This window comes from Leopardus geoffroyi, chromosome C1 (assembly GCF_018350155.1).
Source record: "Leopardus geoffroyi isolate Oge1 chromosome C1, O.geoffroyi_Oge1_pat1.0, whole genome shotgun sequence".
Lineage (NCBI taxonomy): Eukaryota > Metazoa > Chordata > Mammalia > Carnivora > Felidae > Leopardus > Leopardus geoffroyi.
In genome coordinates this window covers 804540-821338 of record NC_059328.1, presented here as the reverse complement: position 1 = coordinate 821338, position 16799 = coordinate 804540, and the positions used below count along the sequence as shown (strand labels likewise).

The following is a 16799-nucleotide window of genomic DNA, read 5'->3' as shown; positions in this document are numbered from 1 at the left end:
GCCCCTGCCAGCAGGAGAGCAGGAGTGGAGGGTGTGATGCATCTGGGGACCATCCTGGGCACAGGCTTCGGGATACCAGCCTGGAGCCACCTGCCCTAGCCCCAGTTCCTTGGTGCCCTTCATCCCCGGAAGCCTGCCATCTCCCTAACCTCAGGCCAGTGACAGTGACCCTAAAGTACTGTTTTGCAGGACTTCTGTCTGTGCCCTCACCAGTGCTGTCCAGCCATAGCCCAAGCCACTTTCTCACTAGGTAAGAGGAGAAGGCAGGTCCAGCAGCCCAGGCCAAACCCAGGCTCCAGGAGGGCCTGCTCCCTGCAGGCCATGGTCCTTGCGTCCTGCTCTGGCTAGTGGGCAGGAGGGGTAAGCCACTGTCTTGTAAACCCCGGCCTAGCTCTCCTGCTAACAGGCCCTGGTACTCACTGGCCAAGGCTCTGTCTGAACTTCTGTGTGCTGGCAGGACTTCTGTCCATCCTTCTCCCTCCCATCCTGAGTTGGGCCTCCCAAGGCAGTGAAGGCAAGAAGGAGGAGGAAAGATGGTCAAGAGCCAAACTTAGCCAGCTTGGCTACAGCAGGGTGAGCAAGGGGGCCCTTCGGGGGGGGGGGGCCTGGCACAGCCTGGAGGTGTGGGACAGCTTCCAGGCAAAGCCCAGGTCAAGATCAAGCAAGATCAAAGAGCAGGTGCCTGGCAGGTCCAGGTGGGAGAGCCACGCCCAGGAGGCCCTCCCAATGGGGGAGATGCACGTAGAGTATGTCTTGAGTGCGATTAAGAAAGACAGGTCAAAAGTGGGGGGGGGGGTGCCTGGGTGGCTCAGTCGGTTGAGTGTCTGACTTCAGCCAGGTCACGATCTCACGGTCCGTGAGTTCGAGCCCCGCGTCGGGCTCTGGGCTGATGCCTCAGAGCCTGGAGCCTGTTTCCGATTCTGTGTCTCCCTCTCTCTCTGCCCCTCCCCCGTTCATGCTCTGTCTCTCTCTGTCCCAAAAATAAATAAACGTTGAAAAAAAAAATTAAAAAAAAAAAAAAAAAGAAAGGTCAAAAGTGGAGGGGGGGGGCAGTGCCTGGGTGGCTCAGTCGGTTGAGTGTCTGACTATTGGTTTCAGCTCAAGTCAAGATTTCACAACTTGAGGGATCGAGCCCCCCATCAGGCTCTTCACTGACAGCATGGAGCCTGCTTGGGATTCTCTCTCTCCCTCTCTCTCTGCCCCTGCCCTGCTCTCTCTCTCTCAAAATAAATAACCTTTAAAAAAGAAAAAGAAAAGAAAGGTCAAAGGTAGCTTCCCCCCCCCCCCACTCTCCCCAAACAAGACAGACCACCCTGCATCTTGCTGTACCGACCTCCTCCCTTAGCGTGACCACGGGTGGTGGAGCAGAGGGGAGAGGAAACCGACGAGCGCGCTCAGCCTGGTGAGAAGAGCGGGGAGGTGCCAGAAATGGCCCCCAGTCTTTCCTAGAAGAATGGACAGCGGGCATTGTCACGGCCAGGCGCAGACACCACAGAGGCCACATTCCCTGGGTTGAGCATGGCTTTCCAGGCGAAGTGCGCCTGAAACGTGGTTTGCTTCCAGGGTACCGCAACGGCCGGGAGCCAGGGTTGGAATCCGGGTGGGCTTGGCCCGGGCAGCCCCAGGCAGTGAGCGCCCGCAGCGCGCCACCAAAATAAATACCTTTGAACAACACGCTTAGAACCCCCCAGAGTCTTGACTGTTGAAACCCTTCACCTTGAGCGCCGCGGTGTGTGAGTTGGCCCACATGTGTCCTGGCCGCCACCCTCCGAGGCCACACACCCTGTGCAGCCCTGGCCACAACAGGGCTGGCCCGGTCCGCACCGAGCCTGACTGCAGGACAGGCCTGGCCCGGCCGGGATGGGGGCTCTGCACCGCGCGGAGGGCGAGAACCTCCCCCACCCGCGACCCGAGGCTCTGAGACGCGGAGGAGACGACCCGGCAGTCGCGGCCGTCCGGCGGGACCCATATTGGGCGCGGCTTCAAGGGGCGGTGCCTCTAGTGGGCGGGGCTCTAGGTCAGGGGCTCCGGGGTGTGGCCACGGGACCGGGCCTCCGATGGGCGGAGCCTGAAGGGGCGGGGCCTCGTGAAGCGGCTCGGCTGCCGTGGGGCGGGGTCTGCGCGGGGCGGAGCCTCCATAAAGGGGCGCGGCGGGCGGGCTCAGGCTCCCTGTCGGTGCCGAGCATGGTAGTGGGGGTGCCGGCCGCCCGTGGGCTCCTGCTGCTGCCGCCGCTCCTGCAGCTGCCGCAGGTGGGTCGGCGGCGCTCGGCGCGGGCACCGCGGGGCGGGTGTGAGCTCGGCGCGCCCCGGCCCGGGCTCACCCCTGTCCCCACAGGTGGCGCTGGGCTTCGGAGACGGCAGCTGCGACCCCTCGGACCTGTAAGTCAGGGGGGTGGGAGCCGGGGCCTGGCCCCGCCCTGTCGGGAGGCTCGGGCGGGGCACTCGACCCTGCTGGTGCCCCCACCTGCTCCAGGTGCCGCCGTCCCCGCAGGTGCCCGCCCCAGGCCCGCTGGAGCAGCCTGTGGCACGTGGGGTAAGTGGAGGCCTCGGCGCCGAGCCGGGTCCGACGGTTCTCCCCTGGCCGGGCCCACCAGACCCCGAACCCTCTCGGCCGAGTCGCCAGGACCTCCTGCCCTCGGCACCAGGGCAGCCAGCCTCCCACGTGGGCCCTGCCCCGATCCCGGACAGCTCTGGGCACACAGGCCCTTGGCTGGACTTCCTTTCATCGCTTGCTTCCCACCCCCTCCTTCCTCACCCCTGCAGGAGGCCCCCTTGAGCGCGGTCATCGGTCTGGGCACAGGATTGTGCAGATGGCCTGGGACAGTGTGTCCTGGGAGTGAGCCCAAGGCACTTGTGGCCAGCCCTGGAGACAGCCAGGACAGGCCCAGCAGCAGGAGGCCAGGAGGGGCCAGCTCCTCAGGCCCAGCTCTGGCCTGGTGAAAGGTCTCTGGCCTGGAGAGACACTCATTCTCTGGTTTTCTTTTATCCTGCCCGTTGTCCTGTCTTGGGCAGTCGGGCCCTGACTGCCCCTGGGGAGCAAGCTCCTGGTGGCCAGGGGTCAGTCCAGTGGTAGGCTCCCGCTCCTCCCTGCACAGGCTTATCTTACTCGCTGTCCTTCTGCTGCTGCTGTGTGGGGTCACAGCCAGCTGTGTCCGGTTCTGCTGCCTCCGGAAGCGGGCACACACCCAGCCACACCTGCCAGCAACACCTCAGCCTTGTGGCCTGACGGTCAGCCCTACAGACAGTGACAGCCCGGTGCACAGCACTGTGACTTGTGAGTGCCTGCAGGGGGAGTGGGGGGGCGAGTGAGAGCCAGACTTATCCCCACACAAACCCACTCTGGTTCCCTGCAGCTTACAGTTCTGTGCAGTATCCGCTGGGCACGCGGCTGCCTCTGCCCTTTGGGGAGCTGGACCTCGACTCCATGACCCCTCCTGCCTACAGCCCGTATGCCCCTGAGCTGCCACCCTCCTACGAAGAGGCTGTCAAGATGTCCAAACCCAGACAGGAAGAGCCACCCTCCTCTTAGTAACCCAGTCCTCTCCCTGGGGCCTGAGGCCTAGAGACATCAGCAGGGCCCCGGGAGCCAGGCTCCAGTGCCCAGCACCCCTGGCTGTAGCCCTGGTGCCCCTCAAAGGCAGAGGAAGGTCCTCTTGAACCTCCCAGTGCTGCCAGCCACCCCGTGCTCAGAGGGACCCGGTGCGAGGGCACTTGCAGCCGGGGACCCCCCAGCACACCCCTACCATCCTTCCCCAGGGAAGGCTGGCCGTCCAGCACATTGCTGCAGCCGTGGCCTCGTTGCTATGTAACGCCAGGCAGCCAAGCCAGCCGGCCTCGTGTTGGACACACACACACACACACACACACACACACAGGCATGCACACGAAGGCTGCTGCATTCAGCCCTAACCCCACAGGCCTAAGCCTCGGGCTGGCAGTGACAACCCCGGCTTTTGGAGACAGAATAAAATTTGTCCCTAAGTGATCTCCCTCTGTAGGGGCTCCGGGAGGGGCCTGTGGGTGGTCACCCCCCTCCCCCATGCAGGCAGGCAGGGCAAATGGTAGTCTTCGCCCTGCCCCCAACCTGGCCTTCAGGCTGCCGTCCAGAGCCCAGAGCTGGGCAGCGGGAGGGACGGGCCATGCGCCATGCGCCATGGCTGCCTGGACAAAACCCTCTCCTCTCTCCAGACCCACATCTCTGTCAGCCCCTCCTTTCTGGGCTGTGGACAGTAAAGCACACATGAGTCTGTCTGGAGTGTTTATTGGCCGGGGGGGGGGGGGCGGGGGGCAGGCTGGGCAGCAGCGTGGGCCGCAGCAGGCAGTGGCCTTCTTCGGGCAGGCCTCCCGGGGCCATAACACCTGCTCCTACTGGACCAGCTTGAAGGACTCTCCGGTCATCATGGCCACAAACTCTGGGAGCAGGAGGACAGGTCAGCCACCGGCCTGGCCCAGCCACCCAGCTCCCAGGCCTGTCCCCGACTCACCCTCATAGTCGATGGTTCCGTCTCCGTCCTTGTCAGCCTCCTTCATCATCTGCTCGGCCTCTACCTCATTGAGGGGCTCACCTGCATTCATGAGCACGTACCTGCGGGGCCCCCACACTGAGTGACAGCCCACAGGGTTCTGGCCCTCGCCCACCCCCTGCCCAGCCCCAGGCCCTACTTAAGCGTGTTCCAGTCGATGTAGCCCTTGCCCTCCTTGTCGAAGACACGGAAGGCTGCCCTCAGCTCGCCCTCCTGGTTCTGGGCCTTCTCCCAGTAAATCCCCATCAGGGCCAGGAAGCTGTCACAGTTGAAGAACCCTTTGTCTGCAGGGAGCAAGCAGAGGGCCAGGCCGCGTGAGGGCGGGCGGCTGCAGCCCTCCCCGCGCACGCTCGCGGGTGACCCCCAGCCGCCCTGCCCCCTGCCCGGCCTCACTGTCTCTGTCCACGTCCTTGGCCATGGAGGCCAGCTCGCTCTTGGTGGGGTTGATGCCCAGCAGGCTCATGAGCCGCTCCAGCTCCGCTGTCTTCACCTCCCCGTTGCCCTCCTCGTCGAACATCTCAAAGACCCCCTTGTACTCCTTGATCTGCTCGGCCGTCAGGCGCTCCGTCTACAGGGACAGCCGCCCGGCTTCACCAGGGCCCCCCTCTGCCCCTCCGTCCGAGGGAGCTCGGAGGCCCCGGCACATGTGGCACAAGGCACCCCGCCCCGTCCATCCGTCCGGCGGCAACCCATCGAAGCCTGCGGTTACAAAAGGAGGCCCCCGGCCCGGAGCGGCTTCCGGATAAGGTGGCACAAGCGACGGGTCTCAAGGAGGGAGCGGGAGTCTGCCAGGCAGGGTAGAGGGATGGGCACGAGGGGCAGAGCCCAGGTGTGGGACACCGAGGCTCGGGCCAGCCACGGGAGGGAGGACCGGCTGGGCCAGGCCCAGTCTCTGGGACGAAGGCCGGGGACACCAGGTGAGACCCGGCGAAGGACACCGTGGGGGAGCACGACACGGGTCAGAGTGGAGGACCCCAGCCTGTTCTGGCGTTTCCAGGGGTAGTCTAGCCCCCGACAGCCCTGCCTGTCCCTGCCATCGCAGCCTTCAGAAAGGGCTGCTCTGTCCCGGCCCCCAGCGCGAGGGTGGTGTCAGCAGCCGGCGAAGCCCCCACTCCGCCCCTTCCCTCTAGCCCGTGCCGGTGCCTGGAAGCACTGACCCGTCCTCTCTCCCCCTGGGCCCTGCCCCCAGCTCCCGTTCCACCACCCGGGAGCCCACCGTGGCTCCGCCGGGTGCCGGGACCAGGCTTACCATGTCCGTGGCTGGCTGGGAGAACGCCCCTCGGTGGCACCAGGTCTGCTGTGCACACGGTACGAGGTCTGGGGTGTCGGCAGCGTTTTAGCTGGGCCCAGCTGCCTGGGGTCCCCAGGGTCCAGATTCCAAGAGCCTTGTATGGCCAGGAGATCCCGCAGCCCTATTTGGGGGCAGGTTTGGCCCCGACCCACAAAGCCCCTTTCTGGCCTGCCCTGGCCTGGGCATCCCCTCACCCCGAAGCTCCCCCTCGGATCCTAGGTCCCAGGTAAGGCCCCTGCCCCAGCCTCAGCCGTTCTGCCTCAGAACCCTCTCAGCCTGTCATCGCTTCAGTTGTGAGGGTTCTTTTGGGATGCCCACCCTGGCCAGGTGACACTCTCGTATCCCCGCGGGCCAGATGCTTCGCAGGCACTCTCTGGAGGCAGGTGGGGAGAACACACCAGGCCGGAGCGCCCCCCCACCCCCACCCCTCGCAGAAGGGGCTGGGGGTCTGCAGCCCAGGGAGGAGACAGCTGGCCGTGGGGTGGAGGCAAGAGGGGGTGGGACAGACGGGACCAGGGCGTTTCACCGGCTCCCGGGAGGCCAGACCAGGTTTCCTCTGCGCGGCCAGAGGCTATTCTGGGGTTTCTCCGAGAAACCTGACCTCCCTTCCACTCAGAACAGCAAAGCTGGCTCTCAGGGGAGCCTCGTGGCCAGGCTGTTCGGTGACAAGATGTCTCAGCGGCACACACACCTGCGTACGTGTGCTGAGCCCTCACACACACACCGTCACGTCCAGCGAGCGCCTCCCTGCTCCCCCCACCCACCGGCAGTGGGCACAGGGCTCGGAGGCTGGCAGGTGCTGGTCAGAGCCCCATGGGCTGAGGGGCGCCTCCCGTCCCTGCCTCCGGCCCCCCTGCACCGGGGAGGGTCGCAGATGGGCTCCCACCTAATTGCCCCCCCCCCCCCACCCCCCCCCCCCCCGTGCACGGCCCCCGGAGTCACGTGGGCACACGCCTGCCTGACGGATCCGAGCAGGTGGGGTGTGCCCGGCCCCACCCGCTCGGCTCTGGGCCTGACCGGGTATCCGAAGCCTCCGGCACTTACCCCGCCGAGGCCCAGGCCAGCTGCTGAGGCCGCAAGATTTGTGCTGACGGACGGGATGGCTCCGGCGGGCACAAGACCAGCGGGCCTCGGGGACAGGGGCGCAGCAAAAGCTGGCCCCAGGTCTGGGGGGGTGGCCCGCCTCTGCCCTGGCTGCTTGCTCCGGCCCGCTGGCTCCAGGCTTGGTGATGAGGAGGAAAGACTTTCCCACCCCTTCCCTCGAAGATGTCAAACCAGCACAGGAGTCCGAAGTACGACAGCTCTTCCGTGACACCAGTCACATCTATGAGCCCAAACGACACGTGAGGAAGTCAGTGGGGACCGAGAGCAAGACAGGGTCGGGGCGCCAGGAGCAGGACGGCCTGACGGCTGATTTCACGGCTCTCGCCAGGGCCGCGGTGCCCAGAGTTGTCCAGACACTGGTAAGGTGTTGCCGCGAAGGGTTTTTCCATATATGTTGATTACAGTGGTGAAGCTAATGTAAAATATCACTCAGAAAGGGGAACTGACATTCATTAAACATCTATCACATACATAAAAATTTACCATCCTGACCGTTTGTGAGTGCACAGCTCAGGGGCATTGAAAACTGAGCACATTCACGCTGCTGTGCAACCGTCCCCACTGTCCATCTCCAGAACTTTCCATCTTCCCAAACTGAAACTCCCCATTAAACACTAACCCCCCAGCCCCTGGCGCCCACCATCGGCCGATCTCCATGGATCTGACTCCCGCGGGCCCTTCATATAAGTGGACTCCTGCAGGATTTGTCCTTTCGGGTGGGCTCACTTCACAAAGCATGATGTCTTCAGGGTCCATCCATGCTGAAGCAGGTGCCAGCATTTCCTCCTTTTCAAGGTGGAATAACATTCCACTGGACGGAAAGAACACGAAGCTTTCCTAGGTGTGATTAACATTGAAATCAGCAGATGACCCTCGTAATGTGGGCAGGCCTCATCCGAGCAGTTGAAGGCCTTAAGAGAAAGACTGAGCTCCCCAGAGGAGGAGGGAATTCTGCTCCGGAGGGCCTCTGGGTTCAAGCTGCAACATCAGCTCCTTCCCGGGTCTCCAGCTGCACTCGCCAACCCCACAGTCGCCACAACTGGAGCCCATTCCTCAAAGTAAATCACCCCTGTCCCTCCCTTTCTCCCTGCCACCCACCCCTAGTGGTCTGTTTTTCTGGAGACCCCTGGCTGATACAGAAGGCCATCGAGGGCAGTGCGTTTCAAGAACCTGGGCACCCGTGCACGTGCCCCCGGGGCCATCCTCCGACTGCAGGGCACACGGTGTTTCCCCCAGGCAGGTCCGGAAGGGAGGCTCAGGCACCTGCAGGGAGCAGCTGAGCTCACAGACTGAAAACCCAGGCCAGGTTGTGGCGGAAGACTGCACGTGCTTCCCCAGCGACCCCTTCCGGGAAGAGAGAAGCCCGACTTCTCCGGGGTCCCCGTGGGAAGGTGCCACGAGGCCCCCCCACCCCTCCGGGGCAGCCTCAGGGGCGGACCAGCTGTGCCGCCGCGGGGCCCAGGTGGAGCCTCGGAAGGGGTTATCGCTCCCGAGTCCGCATGGCTGGCCTGAGGCTTCCTGGGACTGACCCCTGTGCGTAGCGTGAACGCAAACCCCATCCCGGGGTCGGCTTCCTGAGGCCCCACTCCGCAACCAGAAGGGGTATTGGAAATGGATTCCTCGCCGCCGGCTGCAACAAGGTGCCGCTGGGGTCGGACACACACATGCCTCCCTAGTGGCCCACCCGCCCCAGCTGTCACTGTGGCGATCGGGCAGGATGGGCCAGAGACCTGGCGGCTGCTGCCCAGCCCCCGACCGTTGTCAGAACCTCGACAGGGAAAGCTGGGACCTCGCCGTGTGGGTGGGGGACATCCAGGTGGGTATCCTTCGGAACGTTCTGCCTCTGCAGGGTTTGCTCACCTCTCCCTGGGAAGAGCTGCACCCCCGCCCCCAGCCGAAATAGAATGCGGAGGCCTCATCATCCCCCCCGCCCTTGCCAATCCCCGGCAACATTTGTCCCCTTCAGGACATCCACCTCCCCTCCTGGCCACTGGGCTGACACCCAGGGTTAAACTGCAGCATAACCGGGCTGGGGATGAGCTGGGTCTGACAGCTCAAGGACAGCGGAGGATGAAGAGACCGATGGGCTGTGTTGGCAGGAGCCGGGGACACGGGCGGCCCCAGCGGCTCCGCTGAGGGGCCGGAGCACGAGCCGGGCAGGTGTGAGACCCCACACGTACCAAGGGTTCTCAAAGCCCCCCCTTCTTCCTGCGGCTCCTGCCTGAGGCTTCCTGAGCCAGCACAGGGCAGGCCACAGTTTGGAACACACACGCTGCACGGTGCCTGCAGCCAGCCCCCTCGCCCACCGGCAACGGCGTGCACCCGTGACACGTCTCCCCTGGGTCCCAGTGTGCTGAGTACGGTTGCCCAGGAATGCCCCCTCCCCACCCCCTCTTACCTCATACGCCCAAGAAAAATTCCGTGCCCTAGTCTTGAGTCTTTGTTTCAGGGTCCGCAAGGGGAGCCTGGACCAGGGGAGTAAAAACAAGCCAGCCCGGGACCATCAACCGTGGCAGGTGGCCAGGAATGCAGGTGTCAGATCCCAGTCCTGTTCAGGAATGGCCAGCGCTGGCGACTGAGGTGAAAATGTGATGTGAGGGGTGCCTGGGCGGCGGGGGGCGGGGGGGGGGGTGCTCCGTCAGCTGAGCGGCTGACTTCGGCTCAGGTCATGATCTCGCGGTTCATGGGTTCGAGCCCCACGTCCGGCTCTGGGCTGACAGCTCTGAGCCTGGAGCCTGCTTCGGATTCTGTGTCTCCCTCTCTCTGCCCCACCCCTGTTTGTGTGCTCTCTCTCTCTCTCAAAAACAAACATTTTTAAAAAATTTGTTAATGTGGGGCGCCTGGGTGGTGCAGTCGGTTAAGCGTCCGACTTCATCCAGGTCACGATCTCGCGGTCCGTGAGTTCGAGCCCCGCGTCGGGCTCTGGGCTGATGGCTCAGAGCCTGGAGCCTGTTTCCGATTCTGTGTCTCCCTCTCTCTCTGCCCCTCCCCCGTTCATGCTCTGTCTCTCTGTCCCAAAAATAAATAAACGTTGAAAAAAAAATTAAAAAAAAAAAAAAAAAGAAATAAGTTGCATCAAGTCCACATCTGTGGAGGGAAAAAAGAATAAAGAAAATGTAATGAACCTAACAAAATGCAGGACGGAAGACAGAAGCCTGAGAAAAGCAGCATAACTTGAAAGCAGAAAGTAATGTCATACAAGTAAACCGAGCCACCTGACAGAGCTCCCGGGGGCCAGTGCTGAACAATGAGAGCAAGAAATGAATCAAGCAGGATCGGATTATAACCGCATATATCCATTGTGCGCGGAAGCATGACACCAACAGACCGGAAGAAAATACCCACAAACCCCACCTCTGATGAGGGATTCGTGTCCAGAATACGTAAGGGATTCCTACAACTCGGGGCGCCTGGCTGGCTCAGTCGGTAGAGCATGTGACCCTTCCTCTCAGGGTCCCGAGTTCAAGCCCCACATCGGGCATGGAGTCTACTTTAAGCAAATACGTTAAAAAAAAAAAAAAGAATTCCTACACCTCAACAACAACAGAAATAAACAACCCAATTAAAAACGGGCAGAGGACTTGCATAGACATTTTTCCGACAGGAGATCCACACGTGGCAAAGAAGCACACGGAAAGCTGCTCACTCACTAATCATTAGGAAAATGCAACTCAAAACCACAGTGACTTACCCCTTCCCACCCAGTAGGATGGCTATTCTCAAAAAACAGAGAGCGACAAGGGTTAGGGAAGAGGCGGAGAGATGGGGATCCTGTGCGCAGACGGTGGGAATGCGAGATGGCTGCGTGGAAAAGTCTGGCGAGTCCTCAGAAAAGTAGACGTGGGATGACCACGCGATCCACGTATGTACCTAAGAGAACTGCGGGCGGGGGATCCACGTCCGCCTGTGTTCCTAGCAGCGTTATTCACGACACATGAAAGGTGGACACAACCCAAAGCACCCCAAGGGAGGGATGGACGGAGAAACGAAACATAGTGTATACATATGTGATAATAAAAATTATGCGTCAGCTCCACTGGGCTGAGGGCCCCCAGACAGCGGCGAAGCGGCATTTCTGGATGCGTCTGTGAGGGCGTCTCTGGAAGAGAGAAGCGTTTGGTTCTGTAAGCCGACGGTCCTCACCAAGCCAGGTGGGCCTTGTCCAGTCTGGTGAGGGCCCAAACAGAACGAAAAAGACAGAGGAAGGGGGAGTTTGCTCTCTGCCTGCGTGGCACGTCCTGCCCCTCCGGCCTTCGGACGCAGACTGAATCGCCCCGGGCTCTCCCGGGTCCGCAGCCCGCAGAGGGCAGAGGGTGGGACGCCGCGGCCTGCACGGCTGCGTGGATCACTTCCCGCGATCAGTCTCCTCAGCTCAGTGTGCGTGTGTGCGTGCATGCGCACGCGTGTGCGTGCACGTGTGGGCATACGTGCGTGTGGGCGCGTGAGTGCGTGTGAGCGCGCGTGCGCATGTGTGCGTGCGTGCGCGTGTGTCCCGTTTCTCTGGAGAACCCGCATAGAATGTACGATGGAATTATTCAGCCATAAGAGGGAAGAAAATGCTGGCAGCTGCTACAACGTGGATGCGCCCGGAAGACGCTAGACTCAGTGAAACAAGCCAGTCACAAAGGACAAACACCAAGAGGACATCCAGATGGCCAACAGACAGCGAAAAGATGCTCAACATCGTTAGTCATCAGGGAAGTGCAAATCAAAACCACAATGAGATGTCACCTCACACCTGTCACAATGGTAGAATCAAAAACACAGTTGGGGCACCCGGGTGGCTCAGTGGGTTGAGCCTCTGACTTCAGCTCAGGTCGTGATCTCACGTTCATGAGTTCGAGCCCCGTGTCGGGCTCTGTGCTGTCAGTTCGGAGTCTGGAGCTGCTTCGGATTCTGTGTCTTCCCCTCTCTCTGTCCCTCCCCCACTCACGTTCTGTCTCTCTCTGTCTCTCAAAAAATGAATAAACGTTAAAAAAAATTTTTTTTAATATTTTACCACTACCATAAACATAAATCTTGATGAGTCCATATTGGTATAAGTGATTCATAAATAAATGGGGGAGGAGAGCCACCTCTCCCGTACAGAATTCCAAATAATTCAGGTAGCTATTCTAGCCTCACAGAGGGGGGGACACAACCCAGGCCCCAACAGTGACTTCCCTCCACAGAGTAGAGTATGGAAAGGGAGAACCAGGTGCTGCCCCCCTCAGGTGATCAAGGTCAACATGGCAGTGATGAGTCACCCCCAATATGATGTGATGAGAGGGCACTGCACCCCCGCTGTGGTCCTCCTGAAACCCACACCCCCAGTCTAATCATGAGAGAGCACCGGACAAATCCCAGGAGGGGCACATTCTCCAAAGTGTCCTGACCGGCGCTCTTGAAAACTGTCAAGGACATTAAAATAAAGAGAAAGTCTGAGAAACTGTCACAGCCCAGAGGAGCCCAAGGAGATGTGATGACTTCATGCGGGATGGGATCCTGGGACATAAGGAGGACGTTTGTTAAAAACCAAGGAAATCTGAATAAAGCAAGGACTTTAGTTAAGAATAGTATGTAAATACTGGTTGACGGGGACAAAGTCAAATGTATCATGCTAGTAAGATAGTCCTATCATAGGTGTGAAGTGTGAAGTGCATGGGAACTCTGCACTCTCAGCAATTTTTCTGTAAATCTAAAACTGTTCTAAAAATAAAGTTTATTTTTTTAATGTTTATTTATTTTTGAGAGAGAGCGCAAGCGGGGGTGGGCAGAGAGAGAGAGAGGGAGACACAGAATCCGAAGCAGGTTCCAGGCTCCCAGCTGTCAGCACAGAGCCCGCCGGGGGAGTGGGGTGGGGGCTCGGACCCACAAACCATGAGATCATGACCTGAGCCGAAGTCGGACGCTTAACCGACTGAGCCACCCAGGCGCCCCCAAATAAAGTTTATTTTAAAAAATAAATTAAAAAAAAAAATCTGAATACGTCAATAATCAAAAGAACTCATTTAAAACAATCGCCACATAAACCGAAGTCTGTCCGACTCGATCAAAACAGACCCCAGCTGCTTTCTGCTCAGACACAACCTTCAGAGAGAGGTTGCAGGAAGGCGGGCAGGGCGGGTGGCTGCACCCAGGCTGCAGGGGCGGCAGCTCCCCTCCAGGGGGCGCGTCTGGGGCGGGGAGCCCCTCCGCACCCCGCGCTCCGCACGCGTGCTAAGTCTGCGGGCGCAGCCCCAGAGCATCCTTCCTCAGCACCCCCTGGGTCTGAACATCGACCACTTATTGATCCACAAGGAAATCTCCACATTGGAGATCGACAGCAACCTGACCGCTGACTACCGAGATTCCGATTAATTTCGAAATCAAGACGAGAGGAAACAGCCAGGGTGGCAGGGGGCTGTTTCTGCTAAGGGAGGGGGCGGGGAGGGACACAAGTTTGTCTGCAACAAAACACCGCGGCCACGGCTGACCTCTTCCTGGAGAAGGCCAGACCCGGGGCCCAAAGCCCCCGCGAGGTCCGAGGCGGGGCTTCTCTCAGCCCAGGCCCGCCCCTCAGCCAGGGCCCCGCCCCTTGCCCGTCACTCGGCGCAGGCCCCGCCCCAGACCGCACCCTGCCCCGTCACTCAGAGAAGGCCCCACCCCCGGCCCCAGGCCCGTCTCTCGGCGCTGGCCCCGCCCCCGGCCGCACCCTGTCCCGTCACTCGGCCTCAGCCCCGCCCCCGGTCCCGCCCCCGGCCCGTCACTCGGCCAGCCCCCGGCTCCCGCCCGGAAGCCGCGAGGCTGGCGGCGTCTCCACGCGTGGGCACCAGGCGGCGCTCGTGAGCCGTGCGGAGCCCGGCGGGCCGCGATTCCCCGCCAGAGGTCATTTAGGGTCTGGGGTCGGATGGCCCCGCGTTGGAACTGGGCCAAGGTCGCCGCCTAGGCCGCTGGTGCGTGCCGCTCTCTACCCCTCGTCTCAAAGTCTTGTCTTCAAAGCCTCGCTTTTGGATCCGACAATTGGCAGGAGAAAAATAGACATAAACATCCCTTTTCATTCACCCCACAGGTGGCGGGCCTTGGGGAAGGGCACAGGCTGTGGGAAAGTGGAGCCTTCGGGGGTCTTGGGCTGACCTCCGACCCGCATGTGCAGGCCCCCAGGTAAGCCCTTGAGCCAGGGGGACCATAGCCACACGCACACACGCCCTGCCCCGCCTTGGGCTCCTGGGCCTGGCTGCTGTGTGACCCTCCTGGCCGTCCGGGGGGCTCAGCTGGTGCCTGGAAGTCCTGTGCTCCCTACCCCTGCTCCTCCCACACCTCTGAGACTCTTCCTGCTCCCTTTCCGTCTTGTTTGCACGTGAACACACCAAGGACATGGTGTCCAAAGCTAAAAGAGGTTTCAAATGCATCAAGAGCCTCTGGGGCACCTGGGTGGCTCAGCTGGTTGAGCATTGGCCTCTTGATTTCACAGTTTGTGGGATCGAGCCCTGAGTTGGGCTCCGCGCTGAGTGTGGAGCCTGCTTGGGATTCTTTCTCCCCCTGCCCCTCCCTGCTCATGCTGTTTTCAAAATAAACTTTAAGAAATATATGTTGAAGGGGTGCCTGGGTGGCTCAGTGGGGTAAGCGTCCGATTCTTGACTTCAGCTCAGGTTATGATCTCACGGTTTGTGAGTCTGAGCCCTGCAACCAGCTCTGCGCTGACACTCGGAGCCTGCTTGGGGTTCTCTCTTTCCTTCCCTCTGCCCCTCCCCTACCTGTGCTCTCTCTCACAAAAATAAATAAGTTTAAAAAATAGAAATATGTGTATATGTGTGTACATATGTAAAGCCTCAGACTTCTGTCGCGGAGTCCCAGTGGGCCCAGCAGACAGAGGGGGGCAGCGGCCTGAAGGTCTGCCCTGCCCGGAGGGGAAACAGGTTCCAGGTAAAGCCCCTGGGGGGGGGGCGCTTAGCCTAAGGCAGCACCCATGGCCTGTGGGGCACCCCTGGCCCTGGCCTCAGTCGTGTTGCAGGTGGTGCCCAGTCGGGGGTGACCCACAGCCCCTCACCCTGCACCCTCTTCAAGGGCTTCCTCCCCATTGTCTCTCTCAGAAGTCTGGGCACCAAAGTGCCTACGCAAGGCCTGGGCCCCAGGGCCACCAGGGGCTGCTGGAGGAGCAGTAGGGGGCGGGGGGGGGGGGACAGACAGGCCCTTAGGAGTGGGATCCAGCAGACTGAGCCACTCCCCCCACCAGGGCACTCCAGAGCAGGTCTGGGCATGGGACTTGGGCAGATGCCCAGGGGAATATAGCGGGGCCCAGCAGGTCCCCGACACACGTCACAGTGAGACCTCCAGGGCCCCTGGCACCAGGCAGCCGCCCCACGTGCCTAGCCACACCTGCTGGTTTCCAAAACACCCGGTGCCTGCAGGCCCAGCCTCCCCGGGAGGGGCAGCCCAAGGGCCCGCGGTGCTCCTGACTCCTGTCCGCACCCCTGCTGCTTGAGGTCCCAGCCCCCCACTTCCTCTTCCACCTCCTCAGGCCCCAGGTCCCCCAGTCTCTGGCACCACTGCCCTTGCACACCATCTTCTCCAGGCCACATGGCCCCCAGGTCCCACCCTGCCTCTCAGGGCCCCTTCCAGGCACACCTTGCATCACCTCCCAGGCGTCCATGGGCTGGGCCTCAGGGACAGGATTCTTAACAAACAGCCTCAGGCACCAGGAGTACGCCTGAGTTGAGTGGAGGCCAGCCACCCAGCCAGGCAGGACGGAGACCCTGAGGGCTGGGAGATGGGGGGGGGGGGTGCTGCAGGGGCCCTGCAGAAGGGCAGTGTCTGTCCCCCTACCCCCTGCCTTCCCCAGAGCACATGGTGCCTGGCCTGAGTGTCACGTGCCCACTTGACTTGGAGCAGAGCCTAGTGGCCAAGAGCAAGCGGGGGACAGAAGAGTGTGGGGACCCAGTGACCCCCCTCCTTGCTGTTCCAGCCCACACCGAACTGCAGAGAGCCTCATAGGCCCCCGCGCACTCACCTTCGTTTCAGAAGACGGTCTGGGGGTTCTGGCTGTGGGGGCTGCCCTTGGGTCCTTGTTAGAGGTCCCAGGGCAATTCTGTGGTCTCTACAGGCGGGACTCACGCACGCACGGGGCAAGAGAGCAGCCTGTCAGAGAGAGGACTTGCTAGGCAGGCGGGGGGGACCGGGGTCACCGTCTCAGCCCCCAAGGTGAAAAAGAGAAAGGTGAGGGGCTGGTCCCCCCTGCAGGTGCCGACTGAGAGGAAGGGGGCCCAGCGGGACCGAGTGCAGAGGGCCCTCCAGGGAGCAAGACCCACCCCCCCCCCCCCCGGCCTGTGCAGCCAGCAGCTGGTTTACTCAGGCCCCCTCCAGGTTCTGCCCTGGGTAAGGAAGGGTCTCTGCCCCACAAGGACCCGTAAATGAGGACCATACTGCCGAGAAGCAGAAAAGGGCAGTGGTGTGGGGGTGGGGCAGGTTCTCGCACTGGGGGCTTGTGGGGGAGGGCCACCGGAGTGGAGGCAGGGTGACAGCAGCCCCGTCCCACCCCACCCCACCCCCTGGCTGTGTTCACACGCGCGTCTCCTCCCGGCCAACTCGGGGACCCCGTAACCCCATGCTGATCCCTGCTTCCCTGGTCACGACACCCCTTCCTTCGTCTGCAAAATCCCTACTTCTCCCTGGGGTGTTCTTCCTTCTCTCCCCTCTGCCCTTGAGGGGACACTGGCAGCCCAGAGACGTCCTTGGCTACGTACACTCCCCCTGGCCCTTCACCGCACGCCCCCCCCCCCTCCCCGGCCCTCCTCGGTCCGCCACACACCCACTTCTCTGCCCAACATCTGTAAGCATCTCGGGCTGGAAAGATCCAACACAGCTCACTCTCCCCCTGCCCCATCAGACTGCCTCCGCCAGCGGCCCCTCCCCACCCGCCCAGC

At 61.6% G+C, this 16799-nt stretch overlaps 2 protein-coding genes across 3 annotated transcripts; one reads left to right on the top strand and one right to left on the bottom strand.

Annotated features, from left to right (window-relative positions):
• Positions 1-2118: 2118 nt before the first annotated feature.
• TMEM52 (transmembrane protein 52) lies at positions 2119-4247 on the top strand. 2 transcript variants are annotated; one of them, XM_045475304.1, is made up of 5 exons: positions 2119-2250; positions 2336-2379; positions 2474-2533; positions 3096-3274; positions 3354-4247. In XM_045475304.1, the coding sequence occupies exons 1-5, from the start codon at positions 2185-2187 to the stop codon at positions 3527-3529; spliced, it is 525 nt and encodes a 174-aa protein (XP_045331260.1). In that variant the 5' UTR covers positions 2119-2184; the 3' UTR covers positions 3530-4247. The 2 variants fall into 2 exon arrangements, with proteins under 2 accessions (XP_045331260.1, XP_045331261.1); XM_045475305.1 differs by lacking the exon at positions 3354-4247 and having other exon boundaries at positions 2124-2379; positions 2764-3213.
• Positions 4246-7083, bottom strand: CALML6 (calmodulin like 6; the record flags this gene model as incomplete). Its single annotated transcript, XM_045482066.1, has 5 exons — positions 4246-4412; positions 4485-4585; positions 4663-4807; positions 4917-5091; positions 6859-7083. Coding segments are annotated over 5 exons (693 nt in total), but the record flags the coding sequence as incomplete, so codon positions are not given.
• Positions 7084-16799: the final 9716 nt, after the last annotated feature.